Raw genomic sequence first — 24,808 nt, forward strand, 5'->3', positions numbered from 1 at the left:
GTGCGGGGAGGTGACAGGGGTGCAGGGGATCCCTTTCATTTGTGCATGGGAAAGGGGCACCTGTCTCTTTGCTTAGTGAAAAGGCACAGTCATTACCCACTAAGGCCTACTTTTAAAGCATAGCAGTTCCCTGCTCTGCCAGATGTGGAGCGGCATCTCCTAAGGTTCCCTGCACCATGTCAGAGCAATGGTCGGTTGCCAGCTGTAACCACAGTAATGCCGCAAAGGAAAGCAGAGGAGAAAAATCCCACTATCCATGTATTCAGACAGTTGTGCACCCAGGGACCCGACCCCTGCAAGCGATCAACTGGAGCCCTGAAGCACGAGATTTGGTTATCACAATTGTCCTGACACAAAGCTGCCAGCATCATTAGCGTGCCGAGGTCAAGGCAGGTGACCCTGCCCTGCCCGAGGGCTGGCAGTGCCCCCAGTGCCCATGTGTGCCAGTCTGATGGGTATTTAGGTGTATTTTCCCCACACCCTCAGCTTCCTGTATCCGGAAGCTGGATTTCCTATGCCCGGGGAGAAAGAGGCTCCAGCAAACCCCGTGATTCACAGGAAGACCCTAAGTGATGCAGACAGTCCCTTTCTTTCCTCCTTCAAGGTGCGCGAAGCAGCGTTGGAGGACAGGCCTGCCTTGGCAGTGGAGGAGAGGAGCCTGGGCGACACAGAGCAGGAGAGGAGCGTTCCCGCTGTGCGTGGGGGGTCTGTCCGTGGAGCCCCTCCAAGGACGTGGACACCCGAGGGAAGAGGATCCTCCATCCCTGGGTTCGGGTTAACGGCAATTACACACCCTGTTCCCCCCTGGGGATAGCAGTGATCTTCCCAGGGAGACGTGAGGGGACAGGGGACATCCCCACATTGCGTTGGGGACGGGAAGATCATTTCTGAAGACCCAGGGATGGGGGACAGCCCGGGGGACCCCTGCACCCCTGCTGGGGTGGGACAGCCCTAGCGAGGGAAGGGCACCCGTGAGGGCACGGGGACGGCCCCGGCCGGGAGAGGGGACCCGCGCCGGCCAGGTACCGCCCCGTACCGCCTGGGCAGCGGTGCCGCCGCGGCTGAGGGCGGCTCTCCGCGCCTCCGGGGAGGCGGCTGCCGGCGGGGCCGCCCCATCCCCGGCCCCCTCCCCGGCCCCGGCCCCGGCCCCCGCGCCGGGCCGGGACCGCTGCAGGCCGCTGTCCGCCAGAGAGGGCGGCGGCGCCGCGGCCATGTTGAGGGCGGGGAGCGCGGAGGGCGCGAAGGCGGCACCGGGGCCGCTGCGGGGCGGGGCGCGGCGCCTACCCGCTCCTCGCCGCCCGCCGCCGTCGCTGCTGCTCCTCGCCGCCCGCAGCCGCCGCCGGCGGGCCGCCGCGCTCCATGGCGACCCCCAGTCCCTGCATCGTGGTGAGTGCGGCCCCCGGCGCCGCCGCGGCCTCCCCGCGCGGGGAAGCCTGTCCGTTGCCGCCGTCGCGCCGGGCCGGGGGCTGCCGGGCGCCCGAGGCGGGTGTCTCCCGCCTTGCCGCCGCCGGCTGAGGGGAGGGGGGTCCCGCCTGCTCCCAGAAATCTGGTGATCTGTGAGGGAGCGGAGCGGGGCGGGCGGGGGAGGTAATCTAACCCTCAGCGGCGGGAGCCGCCGCCCCGCGGAGTCACCTTGACGGTCGCCCCGGCCTCCCGGCGCCGGGCCCGGGGCTCCCACCCCTGCCCCCCGGCCGAGGCGCTTTCCCTTCGCCCGAGCGGCGCCGGGGCCGCTGTGCCCCCTCCCGCCGCCGGGCAGCGTGGGGGTGGGTTCGCGGTCACGGGTGGCGTCTCGGGAGGATTTGAACCCGGAGGACGGCGGGGAGAGCCGGAGTTGCCGCTTCAGAAATGAAGATGAAACAACTTCCCACCAGATAGGAACCGGCGCGGCACAACTTCCTATTCCTGTTGCTTTTCGTGTCGTGCTGGGGAGGCACCGGTTTGTTAGTGAGAGCCGGGAGTGCGGTGTAAGTCGCTTAAATGTTTAAGTTGGGATGTATTTTTGGAGAAAGAGCATTCGGAGGATATTTTTTTGCGTCATTGCCGTATTTGCTAAGGCTCTTACATAGTCATTTTTATTATTTTTTTAAAGCCAGTGCCGGGTGCTCATGAAATACATGTGGTGTCTTACGGCTGAGAGCTGTGCCGGCCGCGAGGTTGTGACTGTAAATCCCTGCAGTCAATAAAAAAGCCTGATAAAATGTGTAGGAAGGGCCCGTTCCCTACCAAATGCAGAAAGGAAGATTTAGTAGACATGCTAGGTATAACCATGGGTCTGAACCACAGGAAAATACCATGTGTTTTGGGAGGGACCTATCTTAATACTTAAAATAACAGCCTGCTCTGGATTGCAGGGACCCTGATCAGGGACTCGATGCCTGAGCCGGGTGCTTGGGTAGCTCATACAGGGTCTGTTTTGGATGGGAGGGTAGAGTACTCACAAAATTCCCCGTGTGAAATACTCATTAGGGGTTACACAACAAAAAAACATGTAAACAGTTGGCCTATCACAGGCCAGGTAAGTGCTTCCTTGGGTACCGAAATAAGACTGTGTCCTGCAAAGGGCAGTGGTAGCCAAAATGGATACTTAAAATGCCTGCCCTGGTGAACTGTCAGTAATAAGCTTCAGTTTTCCCTCTGAAATTCTTAACTTCATTTTACATGTAATAGCATTCAGCTACATAACCAGAGAGCGAAGTAATTAAATACATTGTCATTTTCAAGTAGCAGCAGGGTTAAGGTTCAGGGAAGGTTATTCTTGATGCTGTTGCGACAATATGCCCTGAACCTCAGCAGTGTTTGGTATAATTACATACATATACTAATCCCTTGTCCTAATTAGTATACACTTGCTAATATTGCAGGCCGTTTCATACGAGGAATTTGCCTGTGCGGAGCAGGTTGCTGAAGTAGGGCTTTCATTTCAGATTCTGAAAGATCTTGAACCTCCGTGGTTTGCAGATGGTGGTTTGAGGTGGCTTGCTTCACGGCAACATAACTTGGCATGCTCATGTAGCTGTCTTGTCTTGTCCTGAAAACTGGCTCGTGTGTTTTGTTGTGACTTGGTGTTGTGGAGATTTGGAAGATGTCCATATCAAAACCTCTGCTTGCTTAATTGCAAATGCAGGTTTTGCATTACACTAGGAAAATCAAAGGTGTTAAAAAGCTCCTTGATTATTTTTTTAATGGAATAAAGAGATTCATTGGGGTGTTGTATCTTCATTTTCCCACTCTCCAATGTAGGAGAATGTTGTTAGGACTTAATTTCTTCCCCACATTGTATTGCACAACAGCTTGTGTGATATTTCAAGCAACTTTTGTGAACTGTAGGTTCTGTTAGATTACACTTTACGCTGTGTTCAGTGTGACTAATGTTTTTACAGAGAGGGAAAGTAAGGTGACCCTGATGAGCGTAATGGGTTTAATAGTTTACTGAATAAAGCAAAGGACTTGCAGTTTCTCACCACAGACTTTCTATAAGGCTTTGTAGAAATCTCACCTTATTTCCTTTTCAGATTGGCGATGATGAACAAGGTTACGACCTGGACTTGTTCTGCATACCTAAACATTATGCAGATGATTTGGAAAAAGTCTATATTCCTCATGGGCTCATCATGGACAGGTTTGTTTGACTTCAGACAGTACACTGCTCCAGCTGATTCCATGATGCTGGAATAAACAATCTTCCAGTGATAGTTTTGCTGCCTGGTGACTGTCTAAATAGATTACATTTAATTAGAGACTAAGAAGTACAAGTGCTAATTTACTCTTTCTTATTTGGCTTCTAAGAGTTTGTACATTTGCAGTTATGCTATTGTTTGGAAATTTGTCATAATTCTCAAGCGAAATTTTGTGGTACGTAGCAATATACGAGTTTCTTTCCACTGTTTCTTTGATGTTTTACCTTCTTAAAACCCAATTAAAGATGTTATTTGTTGTGCCACTTCAGTCTGAAAACAATTATAGTCTCTTGAATTTCCTTAGGATATTAATAAATGTAAATTATTGACCACATAATCCTAGACTTTCTCATGTTCGTATGGTAGGTAAGTAATCCAACTTTCTCCTGCCTTCTGGGAAAGGCATTAGCGTGTGCAAATATTAGTCTGTCACTTCTGTGGTTACTGAAATCTGTGATGTGCTGTGGAAGTTTTATTTGTGTGATCAGAAATGAGTGCATAAAGCCTACAAGGCATTTTTGGTTTACTTACTGTTTGATAGTTGCTAATTCGCTTTAAGAGAATGAACAACAAATTCAGTAACGCAGTTTTTGGAGACATACAACCATTTAAGAGTGGTGCTGGGTGGGTCTTCCTGGAGATCTTGTGAATAGGAACACATCTAGATTTTGCATGGTCCTGTTTGATTAGATATAATAAACATTCCTATAAAGTGTTTTTTTAAAGTATTGTAAAAACTTTGCAGTGTAAGTCCATATAGAGGAAAAAATTGGACAAAAGTACATGGCATTAAGTAATTGACGTAAAGTTTATAATGGTAGGCTTTCTCCAAGAAACCTGCTGTCAGCTGGCACACAAGAAATACATACCATGCTTTCTAAAATAAATTACAAGATAAATTTAGAAACAATGATTGCAGAAAAACAGTGCAGTGTTCTCTTGCTCTGCTTTGTTGGTATTGTATTTTGCAGTTAGGACAGATTTCTGGCATTCTAGCTTGGCAAATAAATATAAACTCTTTAGTTTACAATTTGAAAATTTTCTTCCTCCTCAGTTAGTGAGGGCTACTGCCTTTGTGGTTGTGTTAGCTTATGTTGCCCTTTCCATGGAAGTTGAACCTATCGTTGGACGGAGAAAACACACCTTTGTGTCACATGTCTGACAGTGAAACAGCTTCAGGGTGTTAAGATTTGCTTTGGCTGAGTGTGACGTATGAAAACAAAGGCGTTTGGCAGTGCTACTGTTAGATTAACCTTGAAAAGCAAAACTTTGTTGACCAGTAATGTGTAAAAGTGACTGAAGTGGTAGGCAAATATTTCTGAGCAAAATATGTTTCCAGGTTTGATGCAAGTGTTTGCTACTGTTAGCAGTATAAAATGCTGCTGCTATAGTAAGCAAGTGAAACGTGTTATGACAGCTAACTCTCTCTTTGTTTTGTATAGGACGGAGAGACTGGCACGAGAAATTATGAAGGGCATGGGAGGACACCACATTGTAGCACTCTGTGTACTCAAGGGTGGCTATAAATTTTTTGCTGATTTATTAGACTACATCAAAGCACTGAACAGAAACAGTGACAAATCAATCCCCATGACTGTCGACTTCATTAGGTTGAAGAGTTATTGTGTAAGTATATCTGCAGTACTGTGCAATTTTTATATATTTGACTAACTTCAAATTATTAACAGAGGTGGTTTAATATTGTTATTGGCAGAATATGCTAGTATTAAACAAATAATTAAGGGAATTAAGAGTCACAAGCTAATTTACTCTTTCTCTACCTTATTATATAATCTGTTTTCTTTTAGACCTTGATATCTCTGTAGCCCAGTAATATCCTTATGCAGAGCAGACACCCTTTCCCTGTCCTTTACTTGTTAAATGATTTCCTCTCTGCCCACCACCCCATCTCTAAAGCTGTGGCTCTGAATAATATGGAGGATTCTCCTGCGACTATGGTTACAAAAATTTAATTCTAGGAATTTTTATGTGGCTTAGACATCATTCATTGGACAGGAAGACTTGAAAGCTGCAAAAACAGTTATACCTGAGTTCCCTATCTCATCTTTTCTTTGGCTCAACCAAACAATGAACAAAATTAGTTGTATTTGGCCTTGAGGAGCTACTAGATTCATGAGCCTAGATTTATGATTAGTGGCCACTGAATATGGCACTACCTTTTCAAGACTAGGCATAGGTTGCCTTGGGTTTACGTTTTTGGAAAATAATTTATTTTCATTCTGAACACAAGGATTTAACTTTGTAGAGAAATTAACATTCTGTAACATGAGGTAACATGTAAGCTTTATAGAAGGAAGCACGAGGTTATGTTGTGCAGGTCAAAGGAAGAAGCAGATGTATGTTAGTACTGTATGCTTCCTGACTTACCAACAGCCCAGTCTTGTGTTTTCAGGATGGTATTTATGATTTGTTCCATAAGACCATCTGTAGCATGGAAATGACGACATTTTTTGGTTTCAGTTTAGAGTGTTCGAATAAATTGTTTTGTAAGGTTATGCTGTTAGTTCTGTCTCAGCGACTTTGCATTCAAGTCAGCAGTATAGGCTACTTGCCGCAGTTGTAGACGATTGCCTATTCCAGTAGAAAAAAATAGAGATTGCTAAATTGGAAACCTCATCCTTCATTTCATTGAACTGTGAAACCAGAGGGAGTTATTTGCAGGCTAGTTTGGACTGTCAAAGAACTTCATAAATTCATGATTGCTGTTGAGCGATCCATTGACATTTCACCGTGAAGCCCAGAGCTGCATGGGGCTTTGGTCAAGTCCGTTTGCAGGATGAGCAGCCCTGGCTGCCCAAGGCATACACACAGCTGGCCGTCCAGCGGTTACCTGGAAACCACGTTCACGTTTGCTAAACGTGAGGCAGTAATTCAGCTATGCTCTTTAACGAGAAGGCAAGGCTGAGCAGAAAGGTTCGTGCCAGCCTTTGGTTGTATCTCACAAGGCACTCTCTGTGCTTGTGCACTATGTTTAAATCAGTGGGCGAGAGCTGTTTGACACCCTTTCCTTCTGCTCCCCCCCAAAAGATTCAGGCTCCTACCACCAGTCCGTGTAACCACTAAGCTACCACATGCTCATATATTTTGCCTGTAAAAGCCACAACAAAAAGCTGAATGTCTCTATTACACAGTAATATGTTAAAGAATAGGAAATGATGACTCTCACCTTTATTTGGTGAGGAAATTGTGTATCTTCTGCTTTCTTCAAGGAACACTTCCAATAACTTACTTGGCTTGTTTAAAAAACAATATAAAGACCACATGCTTTCACTCTCTCCACTTTCTGACTAACTTGGAAGAAACTATTGGAGAAATGGTTTGAAACACCTGAAAAAAAACCTCTGTTAAAAAGCAAGGCTGCCTTATTATATGCATGTTTTCTTTGCTCATACTGGCGTGTTAGGCATGCTTTGGTTTATTTCTTTGCTACAGCTGCTTTTGTTTATTACTCACTAGAACTACAGTGTCTTGATATTAATAGGGGAGTGAGCAGCAAAATAAGTTTTATGGAAATTAAAAGCCTGTTTTTGTAGTAAAAATGAGTAGATGAAGAGAAAATTGGAGAAATTTAGACAGAAAGCTGTCTAAGCAGAATGTTTTCCTTGAGGTGTTGGCTTCAGGGTTTTTACGTTTTGTCAGCCAACTCTATAAAAGAATGTTTTCTTGTTCTAGATGAGTGAGGAGCTCCTGTTACCTGATGCCTCCACTACAGTATTTACGAGCGTTTCATTTCTGTGGACTCTCTTAGGTGGTTATTAATATCCAGACTTATGTCCTTTAGATTGCATAACTTGATAGACTGGATAAGATTGTCCTAACATGAACACGTATGTAACAGATTGACTAGGTCTTCCATCATTAATAGTGTCCGAATGCTAAATCTGCTCTGTAGTTTTTATCTGTGCTTTACTAAATGGAGAGGTCTGTGTTTAGTGATGTGAAAACCATCATAAACTGTAATGGACAGTTGAAAGTGGAGCTAGCTCTCTTGTTGCTCTCTTTGGATGCGATTACTAGATCATGCTGCCTGCCTTTACAGACTGGATAAAAGATGTTAAAAATACCCTGGTCGCATAAACAAAGCAGCTGAACTTGTGTAATGGTTCTGAAATTAATGTAATTGAAGTTCTATTCTTGTTTCAAACCAATCATTTAATATTTACAAGCATATGGGGTTTTTTTTGTGTTGCAGTGCAATGTTCATACTGTTCTGCACCCAAAAATAATTCTCTAAGAATACTGACGTGATCAAGCTGTGATTAAACTTTGCTCGCAACTCCAGCTTTCCGAGTCCTTACAGATGAATTTTAATGATCTGGCAAGCTGTTAAGAAATGGAAAGATAGTGTTTGTGAACAGACCCAGATCTCAGTATTCTTGACAAACATTTTATTTATTTTGTGCTACAAGAAGAATGGCTTTTCACCAGTCTCCTGTATTTAAACTTGGAAATGAGCAAATGTTGTTTATGTGGTCATGAAGGGCAGCCAAAAGACAGTGGATGTGTTGCACTGTCACTTGGGAAAATAGGGATTTTCAGTGGAGTACATGGTAAACTCTGGTTAGGCTGGTCACAGCAGTATTCTGAAAGATCTCTGTTAACCAAGCCTTATAGCAAATACTGTAAGGAACTTTAAATGCCTTTTTAAAAGGTGATCTTGGAGTCACTTGAGTCAGGAGTTATGATCTTGTAAAGCATTATTGTTTTCCAGCAGTGACAACCGGGAGGCAGTGAAAACAGATCTAAACAGTAAAACTCTTATGTGTTAAACCACAAGCATTAAAGTCTTACCAGTACTGAAATCAGAAATAATGCTCCTGAAGATAATTAAAACATTGCTTAATTATTAAACAAAGTTCTTTCCAATGGAAATCTGGTTACATCCAGTATCAGAAATTCTTTAACTGTTTTTTGTCCTTTAATTGCTGAGGAGCTCAGTACCATTCATAGGAATGCAGGTTTCTATGCCAGTGAAGATTTATGTTTTGCATTAAAAAGTGTAGCAATTTGTATGATTTTTTGGTGGGAAGGAGCAGGAAAGTTTCTGTAGATTAGATTGTTTTTTTCTCTGCTGATCCTCATATTTTAATATGCATAATCAAAGGTTTACAGTAACCTACAGTTTTGTGGTGTTCTTGTTTGAGTATAGTGTGTTGCTTTGTAGCCAAACAGATCATCAGGAACCTGATCTTACACATATACCAAGGAGTATGATTCTGTCATCTGTGCCTGTAATTTTAATGGAACAAATACCTGTAACATCTTTCTCCATCATTGTTTTGTAAGGAATGATGGTTTTTTACATCCTTCCATGGAAGGAGGATGAAATTCCTGTTAGCGTAGGAATAGATAAGAGAGAATCCTGTAACATAAACAAGGAAAAGCTTAAAGAAGCTGTCATTTAAGATAATTTTAAGATAGGGTGAACAGAGGAAATGTTCTTTAGCTTTATGAATACAGTGCTGAATCACATTTTTGTGGTTGATGTAGCCAGTATCTCAGGCATTCAGTAGCAGTGTGTATATCTCCTGGGTCAAGCAGCAATCATTTTGGACATCGTTGGTTTTGGACTTTTTCAAATAGTTATTTTAGTTTTTGTTTGCACTGTTATGGAAGCACTGAAACAGTTGGCTACTTGTAAAAAAAAAAAAAGGATGTTCCGTATAGTAATGAAACATGGCACTTCAGTGTAATTTCAGAGTGGTATAACTCAAACTAATGTTTTCTTTAAAACACATGGGGTAAAACTGAAAAGATACTTTTTCTAATAATTTATTGGGGGTTTTTTATGTTGTGTCATGGGAATCTTAAAAGGAAAATATCTGTTAGTCTTATCATCTGCTTTTTACATGCCTAGAGCTGTCAGCAGTTCTTTATCCTAGACCGGTGACACCACTGCCCAAAAGACTTTAATTTAAAGAGAAAAATACATTTTCTCTTTACTATCGTCCCTTATTGTGTACTTGGCGTGTGCCTCTCTAAATCATTTGTTTCCCCTTTTTTGTGATAACATTTTTAGGTTTTGCCTACAATTCATATAGCACAAATATCCATCTTCATGTGGCTGTAAAAACACGAAGCTGTGCGTGGCTGTCTCTCTGTTCCCTTGTGGTCCCCTCTCTATTGTATCTGTCATTTCTGGGTTTTGGGAAGGAACTGCTGTTTTGCTGTGTGCCCGTATAGTTGTGCGGAACACTTGGGCTTCAAGGTGCAGCAGCAAAATGCTACCATTTTTCTAAAAGGAAGATATGTGGTAAGGAGCTACGAGAATAAAGTTTGATAAGCGATATTAACCTTCGACCGAAATAATTAAATTGTAGGATAATGTCATCATCTGTAAGTAGTACAATAATAAGCATATCTCATCCAATATGAACTGTGAGACACTGTCAAGGTTTAAAGTCAGTTGAATGACTCTAAATAAACTGCAAAGATCCATGAAGCACTCCTAGAAGCTGTTTTTAACTTTCTTATAGAACAGTTCATTTATGTTTGTATCAAAGTTTAGTTTTACTGAAGCAAATGCTGTGTTGTAGTGATGGTGTACCTACGTTGCTGTTCAATTACTATAAAAAGTAATTTGATCGTTGCTAATATTTGTTGTAAACTAGGCAAACATAAGCTTTTCTGGCTATTTTTGTAGCTTATATTTCTAAATATTAATCTCTGCCTCGTTTGCTGGCTATTCTTGTTATGATTGCTTATTCTTATTCAAAGAGAAAGGCTTTCTAAAGCATTAAAGCTTAAAATGTAAATTACCAGCTATATAGCAGCATGCAGCTTGGAAACTGAAATGCTTTTTATCTTATTTCCATATCTGTAGGGAATGCATAGCAAATCATATCTTTTTAGGTACATATGTATATATAATGGTCTACAGATGAGAGGTGGTGCCTGCGTTTATGCAGATCTCTTGTCAAACAATCTTTAATCTGAAATACCATCTTTGAATTTGATCACTTTTAATTTCTTAGTTAATAGAGAGACACTGTTAGTGCTGTGTTTCTGAAAGCATTAACATTCAGTGGTTATGTACTTTGCAGTTTTGGTATTTACTGGAAGAAAAATTACTTAATTCTGGTAATGCTCATGCTTGCCCCCCTCTTTCTTATTAGAATGATCAGTCAACCGGAGATATAAAAGTCATTGGTGGGGATGACCTCTCAACCTTGACTGGAAAGGTATGGCTCTCTGTATGTTTAAGAACAAACAAACAAACCCACTAAAAAACCCACATACCTGCATGGTTTTAAGGCTGCTCTTTTAGTGTGTGAAGATCATAGAGTTTAAAAAAACCCTAAAACTTACGAGTTTCCTTTAAATATTCACCACTGTATACTAGGAGAGTGGATAAGCCCCACCAAAGCCATCAGTTTAGCCTGAACTTAACAAAAAAACCCCTATTCACCATTTTCAGTATCAGCAAGTTTTAGGAGATTTGTTTTTCTGCAGTGCCTGAGAAGAATAATGTTGTGTGGGTTGTTGTCTACAAACTACCTTTAAAAGAGAGCGGCATTGTTTATTTGCTGTAGTGGCGTTTCACTGAAGCAGTGATGGGAATTTGTACTGTTGAGATGTGTAATGTGCAGCCCAGGTTAGGAACTGAGGTTCCTGTTACAGGCAGTGAAGGGAGAAGGAAACAGGAGAATGCAAACTGGGAATCTCCTTTTCTCTGGTGACTCTATGGAGATCATTGAGCCACATGTCTGGGGTTAAAGCATCAGTGCCTCCTGCTCTGTCAGAACACATTACTTCCCCTTCTCCTTACACATATGTGATCTTTAAGGCACGTATGTTACAGTTCAATAGAAAGGAAGTAGGTATGACAGAATCGTACGTGTCTCTATAGTATGACACTCTTTGCTTTAGAAGAATACGAATTGCGTAGACTCTGTTGTGATCTCTTTTGCATATATCTAGAATTCTCAAAGTCTAAATAATTTAAAGACCACTTTGTACTCAGCATGAGATGTTGAGGAGAATCTCATTGCCAGCTAATTGTTATTAGAGCATGAGAAATGTTAACTACATAGAATTTGCTGTTACATGAGTAAACATACATAAATGGTGGTACAAATATTTAACTGTAATGAGAATTAATAAGTTATAGAGATGAATATATATAAGCAATGGCTTATTCTCTAGGTATTAATGGATTTTTCTTTTTGTCTTTTTCTCCCCACCAGAATGTTTTGATTGTAGAAGTAAGTATTATGTTTCACTTTGAAGTTCTAATGTGTGACCGGTAAAAGAGTTTTAATAGAAGTTATTCTTAAGCCAGAAAACCTACAGTTTCTGGTTTGAAGGCTTCCAGCTTCTGATTCCAGGCCTGAATTTGGCAAGTGAGCTCTGAATTTGAAATGATCTGTGTTTTGAATTCTCAAATTGCATTCAACTGCCAAATTTAACAAGGGAAATATCAATGTAAAATTGTTTGCATTTGCTTTCAGTTTTCTGGGATTCTGTCAATTCTAAAATGTTTGGGATTTTTTAAATTTATTTTATTTTATTTTTAAATTTTAAAAAGTAGCCTGAACAAAGTGTTATTAAGCATATATTGTTCTGGGTTTATAACAGCCAGCTAGGAAATTAAACTGCAGGGATAGAAAGAGGTTCCTAGTAGGAATATCCTAAAATATGTGAAAAACAGATCTAAGCCCAATATCCCTGTGTATAATTTGTTTAGAGAATAGTGACATAGAGAATGCTAATTCCTAATTAGCATTTTGCAATTGCTAAATTCCCATTCCTCTGTCTTATCATGGTTCTTTGGATGATACCATGTACAGTACACCTCAGTTTGATTTCCTAGTAGGTACTGTTCCTTAATTCTTGCTTTCATACCTCTTTCTTGATGGACAGTGTTGCTTGTGTTCAGTAAGTATCGCTTTGACAAAGGATGTTCTTGAGTAAGATTGCCTCTTTCAGGATGGGGAAACAGCAGCAGTAGACAGGAAAAATGGACAGGCAATCTAATAATGTCTTAGGGCTCCAAATAATGGAAATGGCTTATTTGTAAGCAAAGAAACAGCTATGGCAACTGATTTAGCAGTCAAAGGGAAGGATGGCATAAAATGTGAGGTTTCTGTTTTGGTTGTTTGGGTTTTGGTTTGCTTTTTTTTTTTAATTTGAGAAGGTTATATTATTCCACAGGAAGCACATTCAGTTCCAAAACTCCTACCAAAATAGTATGTATACAGCAGTCACCTGTGTGACCAGTGGTGTCCTTTGCAGTATATTTTGCTTCAGATAGGCAGATGCATTTAATTATGTGTCTGCTCCATTTCAGATGAATGTATGTCTTTAAAGTCCCAGACAGCTAACTAGGTTAGTTTCTCATTTGTTCAGTGAATCATCTATCCAGTAACTTGTCTTATACACTGTCAAATATGACCAGCCACCATTTTAACTGTCAAACAATAAAAATATACATTTATTGTACGTTTAATATCTTGTGCACCAGAGCACTAGGCTTTTCTATACAACATCCCTTTAATGTGCAAAAAAATCTGAACAAAATGGAGATTCACCTCCAATAAAGAGATAATCACACAATACAAGATCAGTAATAGGTTCTATTTTTATTTTAGAATATGGAAGTAGCTACTTCTGTTTATTCACCAACTTTTATTTTTATCTATATATATGTGTGCCTTTAACTTTTCTTGAGCTTATAACCATGATTATAAACATTAAGTGTTAAAGACGGTATAGCCGACAGGTGCTCTGAGTTTTTTTGTTTGATTTTTATTTTAATTGGGAGTCATAGGAAAATAAGGTGAAACCAGAACATTGCTGCTTCTGTGTTATCTACCTCCTTCACCTCAAACAGACTTAGTTTCAGGCCAGGGTAAGGACTGTCCCTCTAAAGATCATGTGATTATTTCAGTCCAAATGAGGAGTCCATTTCTGATGCTTCAGTTGTAAGCCGTATATTCTTTTTTTCTGTTTATATGTGCAGTGGATGGGATTAAAATGGTGTGTCAAAATTCATTTTAGTGTGTTTGAATATAGACTTTAGAACTGCACCCAGATATCCCCAGTGCAATTTCTTTGGCTGTTTCTTGGATCTGTAATGTAAATCACACTCCTTTTTCTTTAACTGCAATAGTGGGTTGTTCTGCCTATTTTCCCTTCTTACTTTTCTTTGTGTTGTATGCATCTGTCTCTGTTACTGAGCTCAACAGCAAGACTAATGTTACTCTTATCATATTCGAATTAAACAGTTTGTCTAATAGCTGCAAGGAGCACAAGCCATAAGATCTCCCAAAGGAGCCAAGGAGGTTATCGTTCAGTAACTGCTTTCAAAGTCATGGTTACCCACAACAATTAAGAACTATTGTTAATGTGTGTGATCACTTTACTGAGCATAGTTGTATAAGCACAACATGGTATTACATCGCCTATATTTGATTATGAACTGTATTTTGGCATATTTTCATGCTATTGCGGATGAGCAATTTCTGTTGTAGAAACTTGAAAATGCTACTCTGACATGTTTCATATTCTTTCTTACTTGAGATTTTTATTTTCAGGATATAATTGATACTGGTAAAACAATGAAAACATTGCTGTCTCTACTTAAGCAGTACAATCCAAAGATGGTGAAAGTAGCCAGGTAAATTTTTAATGATGATTATTTGTATTTCATTATTTGTATTTGTAATTTGTATTATTAAGGTATTTCACCTTAAGAAGGACACACAGTGTAAAAAACAAACAAAACCAACAGAAAAACAAACAAACAAAAACCAAAAAACAAATTCCATGGAAGAGAAATGGGAGGGAACATTTAAGCAGGAGTCATAGGAGTCATATATGATGCGATCTGTTAGAGTTTAGTATTTGTTTAAACTCCAAAAGCACTTTTGCTAGTTATGAGAACATATGTTCATTAAGGCTGGCGGAAACACTGTTTTTTTGAATCTTATTGCTGGAAGAATTTCAGTGCTTCAGAAGGGGATAGCTTGTGCATGCCTGGTACATGTCTTGCCTTACCATGTTATGGTAAGGTTTGTGGGGTTTTACCACTGAAGTCCAAGTTATGTTTAGAAGTATATGGAAGAATTTAAATCTTCCATATACTGGAAGGTGGGCTTAAAAAAAGCCCACCTTCCATATACTGGAAGGTGGGCTTAAAAAAATACCCTTTCAAGTTGGTAGAGGTATTTTCAACACAAATTTAGTTCATAAATGTAGACTTTTTTAGAGATGGGGATTCAAAAAAATCAGTGGTTGTCACTTAAGTATACGTAGTATCTATCCAAACATATTTGTTTCTGATTGCGCTATCTGCAGCTTCAGTATACTGCAGTAGTGTACCTGTGCAATGGAGACCTTTTCTTAGTTTGCCCAGTTTAATTGTAGAATTAAATTAGTTTGCACACTAACATTATTGTTTGTGTAGGGTGCATAGTGCAGCTGAGCTTTAGAGGTCATTCTGTGAGAGTGACCCAGCCATATGCTCTTCCAGGCTTTTCTACTTAGTTACATCTTTAATCAATTAGTTTCAAAACATTTTATAATTAAATAACTTAACAGCTAACAAGAAACGTTGAGGATAATACTGTGTTATTAACTAATATCAACATTCTTTCTACTTCTTTTTAAATTGCATCTTTTACGCTGCTATGCTGTGGTTGTGTATTTTACAATAAAAGCATAATGATTGCTGGGGATTAGAGATAAAGCAGAGCTGTGTGTAATATCTAATCAGTTGTGTTGCCATAACAATGTCAAAGCAGTTGTTAGATGTACGGGAACAGCTCTTCTTGCTGATAATCTGGAGGTGACCTGCTGAAGGTGAGGTTGTTGAGGATTTCTCCCTGGCCGGATTAAGTGTGCCAAACTTTAAATATTTGTCACTGCATAGTGCCCTAACACTGCAGCGTACATCATGAATATAACATAGTATGAGCAAAGTCCAGGTCCCTTTTGATTAAACCTGTTGCAGTAATTTGGGTCTGCCAAAGACCTGAGCAGGTAAACGTGATCGTTCTAGATAGTCTGAAGTGTAATGTTCTTACTTGCCTCTGTATTTTTTTTTTTTAATTTATTTTATTTCCCTCTGACAATTAAGCAGTTGTTGCAAGGACATGTGAATTAATGCTAATAGGATTTTTGGGGCTTCTCAGGTCAAATCCTACACCAATTATCAAAAATAAGGTCTCGCAACTAGAAGTTTTAGTAACTGTCTGAAATTGAAACTGTGAGTCTAACAAACGAAGCCCTACCTTTCAGGGGTGATCCAGGAGGGAAGGAGGTCTGTGCTTAATGCACAGAGTTATGCTGACCTCTGTCTTTACATTCAGCCATCGGCCACCTTTTCTTTTCCTCACAAAGTCTCTGTATGGCTAAGACAGAGAAATGTCAGGCCTGTGGGGTTGTCTTCTAAGAGGTAGAAGTGCTCAACTGAATAATGAGTGAATCAAACTAGCAAGGCATTTCTCTCTACTACAATACCCCCAACTCTGTATCTCCATGCTTTTTACACCTCTGACTGTTAATTCTGGAAAAGTGGAGCTGGTTTGTAACCACCTGATCATCAGAACCAATTACATTTTCTTTATGGGGGTAAGTAGTATTGCCAGTGAAAAGCAGTTGAGGACATGTTGCGCAAGCACAATTGAGGTTGCATTTAAGCAGCTGAACTTTTGCTTCGTAATACTAATGCTTTTGAAAAGAGCTCAGTTGGTCTGGCCAGATCCCAAGTTGTTGCCTCTCTACCTATAAGCTAAATTGCGCCTGAAGTTCTTAGCACATAAAACCCCATGAAGTCACTTTTCACAATGAAAATCCATCCCGATCAGTATCTCCTAGCCTCTTTCTTGCAGACCTGTTAGTTATCCTTTAGTCTGTAGACCATTCATGATTCTAGGAAATACTGATTTTTGTCATTATGATCAGCTCCACCTGCAAATAAAATAATAGTTTAAAATATGTGTACTTATGCTTTCAGTTATGCACATTTAGGCTGAATTCAGCTTGTCTGTCATCAAAACAGTCTCATATATTTGCACCCGGTGCTTTTCCATGTTTCAGTTTTACATTGGTTTTATTTGACAGTTTGTTGGTAAAAAGAACTCCTCGAAGTGTGGGATATCGGCCAGACTGTAAGTGACTTTTTGACAACCGTTACTAATTTTTAAAACTATGTCATTGTATTGTGTACCCTTTGGTCAAAGTCCAAGGATGTTCCAAATAAGTTTTCACTAATGATTCTTGATAGATTTTGCTCTTATTAGGGAATTTAAATATTTGGCATGTATTTTGACAGAGTTAATCTGGATTTGATCTGATCCTTTTTTTTCTTAACTTTTTGTAACATTTTACTATATGAAGAGCAAACTTTGATATTTTGGCCCAGGTTACACCCTTTTCAGGTGCAAATTCTCCCAGCTTGCATGTAGTCAAATGCTTTGGTCAGCAGAATCTGCTGGATTCACATTTGACGCTTTTGGGAGTGATTCGGGTGTCTAAACCTAGCCACCCCATGCCATTTGGATGTCCCCAGGAACATAGGAGGACCACATGGGGTAGCAGGTCTGATAAAAGTTTATAGTGGTAAGATGCCTAAATTGGCACAAAACCGGTTATGTCTAGGCATCTGAATTACTCTCTTCTTGTCTTCTCCTGTCTGTCCCAAGACCATAAAGAAAGGAATAGCTTCCAGAGCTGACAGTGATACCAGAGTGACGGCGCCTCATGCCTTGGGAAGGGCTATGTGTTTTAACCCTGTTCCAGAGGCTAAATTCCTGTTAATCTGGACTATGTACTTTCACTATGGAAGTGGAGTGAACTTAGCAGCAGAATCGCATCCTCTTACTCCTCCTTTCCAAGGTTGTACGATATTGTGGAACTGAAATTTTCCAATGCCTTAAAAGCTTAATTGAGGTGTTCCCCTCAGTCAAGGATGCCCCTCACTCCTGAGATCTCATTATAGGCTTAGCTGGGTTAATGGTCTGCCTTTTGAGCATCTTGCAGCAGATGACTTATTTTGCCATCTGTCCGCAGAGGCAACCTGTTCAGTGCAGGACACGTGAGCTCTGAAAGAAGAGCCAAGAAGGCAGTAAAGGCTGGGCCTCCATTTTATCCCTGTATTATGAGGCCAAGTAGATGCTAAACATTGCCTTAATTTTTCAAAAAATGCACACAGCCTTTCCTTTGAATTATATGATTTATGTCCCTATTTTCCTTATGGAGCCTCATTGTAGCCAGGGAGAGAAAAACCGTGCAGCTTTCCTGTGCTCGGGAGTCTTCCATTTTAGCATGAGGGGAGAAAGCCATTTGGAAATTTTATATTACTTTATATCATTTTATATTTTTGGTCATTTTATAGTGTGTGTGGACAGGTTGGACTGATACTGCTTGACCACCTGCAAACTGTCCTGCTAGAGCTGTTTAGACAATCTGTGGGATAGCTGATGTGCTCTTTTAGGCAGCTTCTCTGGGAGAAGAAAAAATACAACTCAACAAAACCCCCCACCTGTTTCTGAAACCTGCAAGTGACTCCATAAAGAACAGAGTGCCCTTTGCTCTTCACTGTTCTCTGTACTGAGGGATCAGGATCTGAGACGTGCTTTAGCAGAGCTGTCCTGCAGTCATAGTGTATTCCTACGTATCAGGTCATGGCCTGCGAGTTGCGAGGGTGGAGTTCGGAGAGTGGGCAGTTGTTCAAAGGTGAAGGATTGGTTTCCCTGCAATAACTGTGGTTCTGATATTCACATTATTCTGCGCTCACTCTCCCAGCCCTTCACCGAGAGTCTTACTGGACTTGCACACCCATAGTTTTGAAGGAGCTGACGACTGAATCTGCCTACTTGTTACGCCTTTGGGTACCTTCCTGCGGCCCTACCCAAGGCGCAGGTCCAGCTCCCAGAGGTGCTGCCTTTTGAATGATACTGTGAGGCTGACTTGTGCCGTGCTCACCAGTTCCACTGCTTCTGCACTGGCACGTCAAGCATGCAGGCAGTGCTGGGAAGTACCAGCTCTTTTTCTATGTATTTACAAAGTTGCAGGAAATTTTCAAGGAATTTTACGTTCTGATAATAATACCCTGTCTGTAGATTTAAGTGCTTCCATTCATTTCTTGCAGACTGCATGCTAGCACCATGCCGCTGCGTGGGAAACAATAAATACATCTATTTAATTTTGCTTTAGTTGATGAAATAAATCAACAAAGTAAGTTAAGATCTTAAAATAGCTCGAATATTAATCTGAGGATACTTGAGTGGAAGAAATAAAGTGAGTTAAGATGCATTCATATCTATAAAATTCCAGATTGTCTCTGTAAAAAGGTCTAGTGAACTCTAGGAAGTTCTTTTCTAACATACTGGTGACTTATGGTCTTTTTCAGTTGTTGGATTTGAAGTGCCAGACAAATTTGTTGTGGGATACGCCCTAGATTACAATGAATACTTTAGAGATTTGAACGTAAGTAATTTTTCCCGTATGTTTTTGTCCATTTAAAACTAGGGAGGAGGAAGGAAGGGAAGTCTCCACACATCACTCTCCCTCCTCTGTAAATCATGCCTCTTGTGCAAATCTGTTCCGCTGGTGATGCAACGATGAGAGCAAACCCTAGAGCAGCAGGACAGTGTTTTGGAGCTCTTATGAAAGTAAAATTGGTTTGCTACATGCAGAATGGAGGCTACACATCTCCTGTCAACATGGAAATAATGTGAAGTTTGTGTGAAGTTTCTTATCTTACCAGATGTCTACAACAAATAAATGCATTTGCTTAGTTATGTAAGAATTAGAGAAGAGAGACTTTGGAAGTTAAAAGGGGTTCACTTTTTATCCTAAGTCATTACTTCTTCGTCTGGGTCTCACCAACCTTATATCAGACACTGGGTGGGATAATGAGAGGGAGGAGAAAGAAGGCAGTGTTGAGATTTTTAGGTAAAAAAAGACTTAAGTTGTTCTGCATGAACAGCATCACAAGATTCTTTTGTACTGAAACGTGTATTGCATGCTTGTGGGTTTTTTTTCAGAAGTGCATTATTGAATACATATGTAAAACATTGGTCTCTTACGTTACTTTTCTAACAGGAGCTTCTTATTTTATTTTGTTTCAGCATATCTGTGTGATCAGCGAGACGGGGAAGCAGAAGTACAAAGCATGAAAGCATAGTTCAAGTGCTACGACACTTGAGCTTTGAAATGTTTTGTTTACTGAGTCCTATCTTTCACAGGCTTCAACTCTGGTACACCAGCTAAAATTGTAGAATGCCCCAGTCCCATTGTCATATGCTTACTATAATTTATTGCATGTACAGTATAAGATCTCGTCTTGTTCATTTGTATTTTAGAAATGTAAACAACTAGTGCAATTCTGCACTCCTTATTTTGATTTGCACTATGACTCTACCGACTATTGCTGCCCCTGGTTGGGTTGTGCTGTTTGTGAGCTCCAGAGTCTAACTCTTGCAGTGGTAAATTGCTTAAACCTCATCAACCCAGAACTGAAATAGTTCAAGTACTGTAAATGTAAAACATTTTATGATAGGGAAGTCTATTAGTAATATTTTTAAAATCTGTAATTTAAGTTTTATATTTTAATGCACAAATGTGTTTGTGATTAACGGATAGTTGCACCTTTGGGTGTTATAAAGCATGAAGAGCAGCCAGTTACAGTATCTGTAAGCTCCAAGGAGCTCGTTCAGATCTCCCGGAGTTGCCTTATTGCTGTAAAGGAAGTCTGGGTGAAAAATGTCTTTGTTTGTTTGTTTGTTTGTTTTAAAAGACATGGAATGACAAAACAGAATGTTTAAAATCTAGTTTTAGTTGAGCTGCCTGTTTCTGTTAGATTTTTTTTTTTCTTTAAAAATATCCATCAGCCAGTGGAATTGCCTTTTAAATTTAAACAATTTTAATATATTTCTGAAAAAGTATTGTAATGTTTACTTTATAAGATCTACAAAACAAAGTACTTTAAATAAAGGCTGTCTCTTTAAAATAAGCCCCATAAATCTATGCCACTCATTCTGTATATTAAAGTGCTCTTGAAATTTTCTTCTCAGTAATATTTTTCAGAAGTGTTTCTGACAGTGAAGGCAGACTCTACATTTGTTATCTTTGTAGAGCTTTTGGTTAATGTTATCCTGTCTACGAGAGAGACAATAAAGTGCTGACAGAAAATACTGAAACACTTGCATATTCTATAACCAAACTAGATTTCGGAGAAAATGGTTTAAGCACTGTCCTTTGTTCTGTTTTGGCAAAAATGAAGCGTGGAGATTGTATGTTCATTAAACATACACAGGTGGGGGGAAAAAAAAACCCAATAATTTTGTAAGTAATCATTTGCATTTGTTTCTTTAACACCTCTGTTCGTGTGGAGTTTAATTCTAAACACGGCAGCCCATCTCACACCTTGTCCTTGAGCCGTGCTTTTCGGTCCCTTAGCTTACATGGTTCTTGTACTTCTGCACATGGATTCTTCCACTGTATGCTTGGATTTAACGCTGCTCAGTGCTTAATACATAATGAAGTTTTTGCCAGCCTGTTTTGACAGATTTTTCTATGGTTTTGAAGTTTGGGTCATGTTTCTGTACTTTTCCAAGTACTGTGCATTGTTGTTATCCATGGCGTGCTCAGTTACAACTGTAGTAGTTAGTAGCAGACTTAAAATACGAATAATCTACACAATGTAATTTAGATCAAATGACCAGAATGTGTAAATCTATTTGTAAATCAAAATTCTCATTAACAAATATTAGAACACTGATCGCGATTATACTATACTTTTGCAATGTTATAGTTAATGTTCCAAAGAGCTTTTTTTTCTAAATGCACTACAAAGACTGATTGTATTTCTCAATGTCCTAAATAATGTTTGTGTATATGCCTTTTTGAGAACGTGTACTGTCCCTGGAACAACTTGTTGCAAAATATATGATGCATCTCCAAGAAGAGGAAGCATAAAAGCAACATAGAAAAATATAAACCCACTTGAGAATTACTACATCCATTCAAGTTTTTGCTAGTTCTGGTTGAACTTAAGGTCTCATCTTAAAAAGTAGTGTTCTTGTCAACTTTCTTAGTAGTTCCTACTTCACAATGTGTTTTAAAATAAATTAATGGCAGCTGGAGATTACACTAGAGAGGTGGCTTAAAAGTACCAATATACGCACGAAAACACTGAGAAGTGATTATGTCCACTATCTTTAGAACTAAACCCTTAAAGTAGTTCGTCCTGAAATGTTTTCCTGTCTTGGTTAAGACAGTTATTCAAATGCTGTGATTTGGGAAAGGGAGGAGAGGTTTAGTTAGTCATAACAAGGGGTTTATCTTCAAAACCTTAGCTGGAGTGGAAAGATTACTGGTCTGTTGGGGGTAGGAGTTGCAACTGCATGGATATGTGCACGTGGTGTAGTCACAGAAGAGCTTTGGGAAGATGCCCTTGAGCTACACTGACCCCAGGAGCGATGCTGCAGGATCCCAGGTCTGCCTTCAAACAAACCTCGCCTGTGTCTGATGGAAAAGGTCAATATTAAAAAAAAAACCAAAACGTTCCTAAATGTTCCCACATTTCAAACGCTAGGGAACAGGCACTTTTTTTTTTTTGCACTTCCTTCGCATAGGTGCTTGTCAGATGAAGTTTATCACCCCAGATGGCTTCCTTGTTCAAAAGCTTTTGTTACTCTCTATGAAAATTGTTCAGAGAAAAAGTTACCCCCTCTCTCACCCTTGCTAGAGCAGTTCTAACATACTGCCGCCTTTTACAGCACCTGTGTGTGCACTACAGGAAGATAAATTCTCACTTGAAAAAAGTTGAAAATGCAATCGTTACTTTTTATTCAGTACTTTTGGTTAAAAGACTGGGGTTTTAGTCACACCTTTGCAAGTGAAATGCAAACTTCGTGTAACCCAGACACATATTGTTAAAACATTATGAAAGCACAGAGAAAATCTTGTATTTGAACATTTATGTGGCATTTGAAATTCATTATGGTTCCACATTTTATGAATCACAAATGTATGCTGGAAAAATAATTTTGAATATTTATAGGCTTTACTATACTGTCTCACCCTGTGACATCTGGCATTTCTGTACATTTTGATAATTCTTGCCTGCCGCAGACCACTGACGCTGCCTGACTTTGTACCGCAAATGTGTAGCTCTGGTTTGGAGTGTTTATTCTTCTTCCTCTAAATTCACACTGATGGGAATCTAAAGTGCTCTAGACAGAGCTGGGAGATGTGGTTAAAAGTCTTTATGTGAACTGAGCTGGCAGTTCGCTTGAGGGGGGTGAATCCTGGTTTTGAAAATGGAGACAAATGAGGATCTTTCAGTTGCCTTGTAATTGTATATCCTGAGTGATTAAATGTTGGTGGTGTTTCATTGTCTATTATGCTCGGAAAATCCTGTCAAGCATGCACTAATCCAGCAGCGAGGGTCTGACACTACTTACAGGGAGCTGGTTACTCACGATTCATTAAAGGACTGTTTCTGCCGTGTCTGCCTGCCTTTAATTCCCATTCAGGTTGCACCTTGCAAGATCAGATCTCAACTGTATGCAAGTACTTTTATAAGCAAATGAGACGCCACCGTGGTCTTTTTTTTTTTTTTTTTTAGTGTATAAGGACTTGTAATTTGTTTAATTGCACAAGCAGTTGCAGTTTGATAACTATTTTGATGGGGAAATTGCTCTGTAAACATGCCAGTACTCGGCTGCAGACACAGGTGAAGAAGGTAGGGCTGGAAAAGCAGAGATTCAGCACGATGTCAGAACTGGCAGTGAGGGTTTTCATCTCTCGGGAAGCTGCGAAACGGACCATGCTAGCGAGTGCCAAGTGACAAAGGCTGGTGCGTGGTGTGTGTTGGGGATGCATTTGAATGGCCACAAATGTACTTCTGCAGACAGGCTTTCTTGCTCCGGTAAAACATGGACTGGTGAATTGCAACATCTCAGCAGGTGAAAGTCCTTACGGAACCCGGTAGGAGAGGCAGGCCTGTGAGGGTGAGTAAATCAAGATGCAGGTAGATTAACCTGTTCCAGTAAGAGGCTGGTGGTTATCTAACATGATTATTGGCAGCTTCTTCATTTCCCCCCCCGCTGTAACCAGAAAGGGAACCAACCTTTTGTGTCTTCGCATTGCTCCGGTTGCCCATAGCAAATTGCTGTGTGTGAGCTACAACTTTGGGCGTTAGGTGTGGGGGTTTTTCCCAGCCAGCCTGTGCTCTCCTACAGGCAGTGATCGCCCACCCCTGCCCTTCACAAAGGTAGCCGGGACCCCAATAGAGAATGTCTGTGTATATAAATAAGGACCCATCTCTTTCCAACTCCAGTCCCAGCTCTGTTAGGTTTCTTACAGCTGGGTAGCTTGTCTATGCCCAATTTGCAATCCTGAAATCTCAGGAGCACCAGTGGGAGAGCGTCAGGATTGCTTTTGGAAAGAGACTTGGACAAAACTTAATTCTCCTACAATATTTTGCTACGCATGGCAGCAAAATAACCCTATTTATTTCACCTGTTGCAACCCTGCCACTGAAAGCACTATGTCTCCCCATTGATTTTGCATGGGGAAACACGCCAGTGCCCTGTACGTTGTGCAGAGCCCACGTGCGGGGCTGGGTTTGCAGCCTCTGCCGGGAAGGCCGCCTCTGCCGCGCTGCGCCGCGGCGAGCACTGCGGGCGAGCAGCCCGCGAAGCAGCTGGGGCAGGGTTTGTCATAAGCACTATGAGTTGGCTTAGCTGTCCTTCAGTCAGGGAGGGATAAAATCCTTTTCCCTGGGAACAGACTTTCTGGGTGTTGAGGACACATGCTGCCTTTCCTGTGCTTTCTGCTGGGTAACCTGTGGGGACTGGGAAGCGCCGGAGCAGCGATGCTGATGCTTCAGTTGCCTGTTTCCCATCTGAGGAGCTGGGATGTGATAAAGCCAACCTTAGGGCATGGGGAGGAGAGTATGGGGGTGTGTGCACTTTTAAATGTGCATTGCAGTATGTTTATCAGATCTTTTTCTCCTCAATTTCCTTTCTTGCCAATTTTCTCTCTTCCATTCACAAAATGCAAAGTACTGAACGGCAATCAGAGAATACAAAATATGAGGTAGAAATGTCCTTTGCAATGTAAACTCCTTATGCTTGCAATTAGAAAACCGTCTT

At 40.8% G+C, this 24,808-nt stretch overlaps 1 protein-coding gene across 2 annotated transcripts; it reads left to right on the forward strand.

Annotated features, from left to right (window-relative positions):
• The first annotated feature begins 1,243 nt into the window (after positions 1-1,243).
• HPRT1 (hypoxanthine phosphoribosyltransferase 1) lies at positions 1,244-23,161 on the forward strand. Of its 2 annotated transcripts, XM_075512800.1 has the most exons (10): positions 1,259-1,386; positions 1,872-1,964; positions 3,513-3,619; positions 5,120-5,303; positions 10,814-10,879; positions 11,885-11,902; positions 14,234-14,316; positions 16,764-16,810; positions 19,054-19,130; positions 19,775-23,161. In XM_075512800.1, the coding sequence occupies exons 1-10, from the start codon at positions 1,360-1,362 to the stop codon at positions 19,820-19,822; spliced, it is 750 nt and encodes a 249-aa protein (XP_075368915.1). In that variant the 5' UTR covers positions 1,259-1,359; the 3' UTR covers positions 19,823-23,161. The 2 variants fall into 2 exon arrangements, with proteins under 2 accessions (XP_075368916.1, XP_075368915.1); XM_075512801.1 differs by lacking the exon at positions 1,872-1,964 and having other exon boundaries at positions 1,244-1,386.
• The last annotated feature ends 1,647 nt before the right edge of the window (positions 23,162-24,808 follow it).

The sequence above is a fragment of the Mycteria americana genome, chromosome 10, assembly GCF_035582795.1.
Source record: "Mycteria americana isolate JAX WOST 10 ecotype Jacksonville Zoo and Gardens chromosome 10, USCA_MyAme_1.0, whole genome shotgun sequence".
NCBI lineage: Eukaryota > Metazoa > Chordata > Aves > Ciconiiformes > Ciconiidae > Mycteria > Mycteria americana.